This window comes from Suillus fuscotomentosus, assembly GCF_016647785.1.
Source record: "Suillus fuscotomentosus strain FC203 chromosome Unknown F5891scaffold_620, whole genome shotgun sequence".
NCBI classification, from domain to species: domain Eukaryota; kingdom Fungi; phylum Basidiomycota; class Agaricomycetes; order Boletales; family Suillaceae; genus Suillus; species Suillus fuscotomentosus.
Window position 1 is genome coordinate 1 of NW_024540132.1, and position 6,688 is coordinate 6,688.

Here is a 6,688-nt window from a genome sequence, read left to right on the forward strand (position 1 = left end):
TTGAAAGAGCGGTGTCGAGTTGTGCTCTCGCTCGATAGGGTATGTATTGACAGTCTTTGAATAGAACTTCCTTGACGACATTGAGACCTTGCAGAGCTAACCGACGCGATCCACGACTACCTCTTGGCACGAAGGGATACTCTGGGATTGTACATAAAAACGAAGCAGAGGGAGTTAGCTTCATGGGATCTAGAATGAATCTGAATGATTTGTAGTCGTTTGTTGGATTTCTCTGTACTCTAACTGCGGCACATAGAGGAGTGGCTCAACCTGTATCCCTAGTCGGGGGAAATGATCATTACTAGAGATAGAACGAGCGAGTGTGAACTATGTATTTAGTTAATACAATCACTGGAGATATTAATGAAACCCCTCATAGCGCATTTGCACGATCCAATAGGCTTCTGATGCGTCTGCTAAGTCTCTCGGCCTCTATTTTCCGATCAAGGACTTGCTGAGCAGGGCTATCCTTCCTCCGCATCCACATCTTCCCACCTTTACAATCACTTTCTGCTCTCTTTGCATGAAGAGCGGATAGATCAACAACACGAGGCGATGAAGAGAATTTGATGATGTCCCGGTAGAGAACCTTAGTTTCTGTGGCGAGCGAGCGAATGGTAGGAGGAGCGGGCGGAAGCTCTGTATCGGATTCATCTGTGTCGGATTGTCCTGAGGGGTCCAGCGGAGGTGTACGTACGCGACTGATATGTTCTGGGAGATGTGGTAGTGCTTGTATTTCCTTGAGTAGGTCCTGTCCCTTGAGATACGAGTTTTCTGTGCGCAAGAAGCGGACGGTGCCACGAAGAGCCTTGATCTATGTGAGAGTCAGAACAACGATGATGAGATGGGTCTAGACCTGCACGGACCTGCTCCAGAAGGTGCGGTGTCTCCACATTACCCTCCATGGGGACATTCTCTGAATCGACAGGTTGTGTGCTAGCAGCTGGACACGGCAAGTTATCAGACCGTGCAATTGACCCCAATATAAAGAAACATACCTTGTCGCTCCGAACCCGCAACCAACGCCTTCAGTTTCGCATTATCTTGCTCGAACATATCCAGGTCTGCCTAAAGTTGTTCCATTGCCTCTTTGTATGCATGTTCCTGCTTGCGCGCTTTCGAGAGCTCGATGTCAAGATCTCCAATGGTATCCACTTGCTCCTTGACTGCTTCCATGCGCCGTTCCATGTGCTCGATCTTCACCTCTGACTTCTGTATCACTTGGTCTTTCGTCTTGAGACTCCGTGAAAGTCCTTGTATTTCCTCCTGCAGCTGTGCGGCTTTCTGCTCGGCTTCGACATTGGTAGTCATTCTGGCTCTGATCTCCTCAATTCGTAGGACCCACGGTGGTGTGCCAGAGACTTGGCCATCGTTAGCATGATATTTGACGAATATCAAAGCTAAAAGAAGCCTACTCTTGAACACGTTCTCAGGTTCCATTGCCAAAGGGAGTAACTTGTTGCACTCCGCTGATAACTGGGCAATAGCTTCACCAACCGCCTCGAAGCAGGAGGTCCCAGGTTTCATGTCCTTGGCGACAGTGGACGTTGCAGTCTGCCTGGCGTACGACAACACTGTTGCAAGCTGAAACGGAGCCTTGGCACTACGGGCGTCGCTAAGGTGTGGAATTACTTGTTGGGCGAGCTACAGTTATACAAATAAGTAGTCTTCCTCAGAAAGGGGAGCGAAAACACTAACAGAGATATCAAAGTTGACTAGCTCGGGAACTGCGTTGCTGAGATTTTTGAGTTGCTGAACGAGATGTGACTTGAGTGCTGAAGACTCCTGGATAATGTCATCGAGGCGCTTTGTAAGTTTCCTGTATCAGAGGCGATTTTACTGTGAACGGCGCTATTGTGGCGAGCTGATAGTGCTGATGGCGAGTTGATATGAGCGCTGACGCTGACGCTGAGCTGCGCTGCAGCGCCAGAGCAGCGAATATTCATTCGAATCACATGAGCGGGCAAACGAGAAAAAGAGAAGCCCGAACTATAAAACACAAAGTCTGAGGAAATGTGACATCAGTATTCTGCGGCTGCAGTGGCGACCTTGGAACGAAAGTTTTACATCCCATGTATATCCCTAACCCCGTTGCCTGACGAACAAAGTGTTAAAAATCGAGCTGGCCATGAGCTGGCCATACATGCGGACATGGTTTAAAATTGAGATTGCGTGTATAGAGGAGCTACAATGTGTTTGCCACATAAAATCACGGCCGTCCGGATTGGGTTTCAATGATCTTGCAGTGATTTAACATTTTGCGCATCAATTGGGATCCCGACCCGTGGCGTCACGTCTTTGAGTTCAGACGAAGAATGGCAAGCCTTCCTATATGATTTAGAATCTAAAATAAATGGTCTCAAACTAGTGGGATAGTGTTAACCTTGATATTTTACACTTTGTCGTCGTCGAGGATTCCTCTCCCTTTTAAAATTTCTGCGCCGCATCTACTGCGCCACCTATCCATATGTTGTATTACATTCCCACCCCGTTTGATCTTCATCTGAACGGCCTTACCTTTTCGACTTTGCCCGCAGTGCAAGCACACTTTGGACAGCTTGATACCAGAGCGTCGTTTTAGGGCCTAGGCATTATCTTTCAGGCAGTTGGATCCTTGTGGACAACCTAGTATTTGGTAGGTTTCTGCCAAGCTATCAACCTATATTTGACCCGTCCAAAATCTAGGGCAAATATTTAGACGGAACTGATCGGCATGATGCACGGTCCCGTTGCCAAACATATAGTAAGATTTTCAAGTCCTGCGAAATGCATAGCCTATCGAGCGCGCAGGCTAGCTGTCGATCACATTCTGGTTAGGTCGTTCATCGTATCATCTCAGTCTGCGCTTAGGCCCACCGGCAAGCTCTCGGTAAACAGACAGTTCACGTTCGTCCACTTATCCTTTAACTCATCTGGGTTCTGCTCCTAGTGCGGCCATCATAGCTTCCCACAGTTCTGAATCGGATCAGAACATCCATCCAGAAGTTCGGTCTCGAGCAGCTCTTAGACCGTCCGCATTCACCATGAGCCACAGCTTGGTTATCTGCTGTGCAGTTCACCGTGACTGCAGAACACATTACTGGGCATCCTGACGCCAAAACATCGTCTCACGAGTTACCCCGGGACCAGAAGAGCCTCGAGAGAGCCAATTCATAGTTGTCTGCGATCCTTCGAGTCTTCGTACGTTGACCCTCGAGATAAACATTGTCTCTGATTTCTAACCACTAGCAGAAATTGTTGGATAAACGCCCGAGCGGTCCTTCTCAACCACCTCTACGGATTATTAGACAACCGAGAGAAAAGTCGTCTCATTTGGTTACATGGCACGGCGGGTATTGGAGAGAGTGTTATCATCATCTCCTTAGGCGTAGATGTTGACAACGACATCTTTTTCCTGCTGTATTCCTCGAAGGCATTCGAAACCTCGCTATAATATCCTGCCGCCAGCGACAGCTGAACTCGGGCGGCTGGCGAGCCGAGTGGGCAAACGTTTCATCGTGGTGTCTGCGAAGATAAAGTTCATTGATGATGGGTACAATGATCACAGTGATCGGCTTCAGCTCATGCTCGAACTCACGCGTGCACTGCTACCAGGAACAGAAGTGTACAAGTAATATGACTGTATCCTCTCGACATGTGCTGACCCACAGTAGGCATACATGCACTTGTCCGTGGTTGCTGTGGTGGCGGGCCCTCTACTGCTGTCACACTTCTTGGTCCTGGTCAGGCCAGGGATGCAGAAATAACACTGTTGCAACTACAATGTGTCATGAAACATTCCTACCGATAGCAGTCTTCCCGTCGATATTCACCACTCGTCCCTTCGTGATTACGTTTTCAATCCCTCAAGTTGCAACCTCTATCAAGTACAACACTTTATACAATCTCACTGCTTATTCGCCCATTCGCCCTTCCGCTTAATGATGTACAACATTCTAGGAAGTACGGCTCTCTTGAACGCCTTCTTAGAATCCAAGAACAAGATCCGAGATAGGGAGACCCGCGACCAGAGCTTAAAGGAGTTATTAACCTTCACTATCGAGCCACCGGAGCCACTACAAGTTCTTATGGTTCTATTGTGATTCAGGGAAATCATCATCCGGGGATGACATTCTGGCTAGAAACTCCGGACGGGCGTTCCCGGTCGCGAATCCAAGGAAGGAGATACTGGTGCGACCCAGGACAAGTCATGGACGTTGGCATACCCACTGAGGATTCCGCCTTCGCCTGGTCTCTCGTAGAGTCCATGTCAAGATTCGAGCGAACGTAACTGTCTCAAGACTATGCCGGTGCAAGTGCAAGTGCTGCTGGAGAAGTGGTCAGGCAGGGGGTGGGGTGCCTGGAGACCCTCAGGGGCGAGCGAGAGTGTGACACTTGGAGCGGGTCAAATCCGGCAACCTGGGATTGGCCAGGCTGAGTACAGATCCCAGACGAGTAAGAGTGGCAACCAGCCAGCTTTTTTGACGTTTCCTGCTCTGCTGACGTCACAGCACCAACACCATTTTGGTAATTTTATGTCGGCAATTCTACAAATTCTACAAGACTGTCATGTCATTCTCCACAAGGCCACCGGTTTCTCCCAAACAGGGGGAACTTCGATACTATGCAGGCCTTTGTGAGTTATGCAAATGAAGCTCACGACCGAAGTCGAACAACTTCTGAAGGTCTCGAGTACGCATGTCAACACTGGGCCTTTCATCTTTCTCCAACGTGTAACAACCTCCGCTGTACATTTAAGTCTTTCTAGATCCATGACGTCCTCCTCTGGCTTGAAAGACAGTGATGCTTAAATGGTGCTTCATCGTTTTAAACGAAGGGGAGAAACTTGCGAAGGTGTGAATTTCTAATGAATCTGAATCTCGCTACTCAGCATCCGACCTATGCATATAGGAATATCTCTCTTCAACAGTTTGAGGTTGTCGCTTTTCAAACGAGATGTCGAATGTCGTGCTGTCCCATTATCGTACATTTTATTTTATTTTCCTTTCAGTTGCTTGCCACGACCATGGGAAGCACAAATCCAGAAGATTATCATACGCAACCACAACATATACATCTCGAATTTGTTTTTGCCGTCTTTCAGAATGTTGAGTATTACAGTCTCGATCCTTGTGCCTGGCGTAGGTGTACAACACACTCATGTATCGACTAAATGCAGCGGCGCATGCCCAATCATTCCATCCTCATCTCAAGCTCTAGTACTATGAGAAACATATTCAAACAGCATCGAGGATACAATCACATGCATCTAGATTTGCCAAGTATTGACGGGGCATTAGATACAACACCTTAGTACAACTAATAAACGCGGGTCTTCCATCTTTGAATGACTCTAGCTACTCATCGCCTTCTTCAGCGGAATGCACACTTGCATCTTCATCAAGCGACTCCTTCCTTCCAGTCTGCACCTTTAGCTGTTTCGATGTCATCCCCTCTTGTAAAGAAAGCGACGCCGGGGCATTCGTGCAACTGCCCATCGGTGTTATTATGACAGTCGTAAAGACTCCGTTGGAAGCGATCGACTGGTCCAAGTCAAATGCAGTGTCATTTGAGCATATGCGGTATAAGAAGGTCACGATCACCAGGAGATTGCATATGATGAGACTAAGTGCGGCCTAATTTCGGTCGCATTGTGCAAAGCAGTGCGGGGACGGGGGGATGCTTACCTTGAGATGCGCAAACATGAGCGTGATTTTGTTATAGACGTTGAGGAGTATGAGTATAGAGTGAGTGATTGTGATGGCGGTAATTAGAAGTGATGCGCCAAATGCAGATTGGACCAATAATTTTTTGCTGCGCGAAAGTCGCATGTTTTTCATGAGATAAAGCGGCGCAGCAACGAGGGAAACATCCGCGATGATGTCCGCTGTAATACGCGTTATTTGAGGACCATAGCACCCCAAGAAAGCACATAGGCACTGACTTATCAGAAGCGAGAGCGCTACCGGCTTGCCCATGTGACAAGAGTGGAATTCGCAAATAGTGATCTTCTGGGCGAGCAGCGCGGCCCACATACACGCAAAGGATACTGCAATGAGATAGGTAATCTGTGAATGGATCTTGTATGTTGAGTGAGTGGCGACAGGGATGATCGAAAAAATGACGCTCATGCGCGCAGCCCTGAACCAATTTGTTAGAAATGTAACTGAGTGAGCTGTGATGCTCACCACAAAACAGTGGTAAAAGATATGGTGAGGGCCCATGCTGTGAGTGGTATGAACATGTTATTCTTTGGATACGAATTCAAGTACTACTCACCACTTATCGCTCTGTCGACCCAAATACATGCCAGGCAAACAACTGAGAGGATGTGATTGGCTTATTGTTCAAAGTAGCCTATAGGGAAAATCCTACCGTCTGCAATCAGTGCAAGTGCCGCCCATGCATCATCCCACCATAAGTGACGCATCCAGCCTCTGTACATGAGCCTAAAGATGGTGCAGATGATGGCGATACTGTGCGATACCAACTCCACGACTTTCCGGATGACGATAAACATAACAGTACCCAATAGTAGTAAAATTAGCTCACCACTAATCTGAGGGGAGTAGTATAATGCTACCATCGGAAATCTTGGGTAGACAAGGAGAAGAGATGCAAATTGTGAAGACCGACCAGACAGGTGACGCAGGATGACACTATTCATGTTCTTATACTTTCTCGCAAGTTTTCTGATCTATGATAGCCT

General features: G+C 47.8%; 1 protein-coding gene across 1 annotated transcript; it reads right to left on the minus strand.

Moving 5' to 3' along the window:
• Window positions 1-373: 373 nt before the first annotated feature.
• On the minus strand, window positions 374-1,370 carry F5891DRAFT_1133781 (uncharacterized protein; the record flags this gene model as incomplete). The annotated part of the gene is made up of 3 exons (XM_041364759.1): window positions 374-814; window positions 867-943; window positions 1,346-1,370. 3 exons carry the CDS (start codon window positions 1,368-1,370, stop codon window positions 374-376), a joined length of 543 nt encoding a protein of 180 aa, XP_041216124.1.
• Window positions 1,371-6,688: the final 5,318 nt, after the last annotated feature.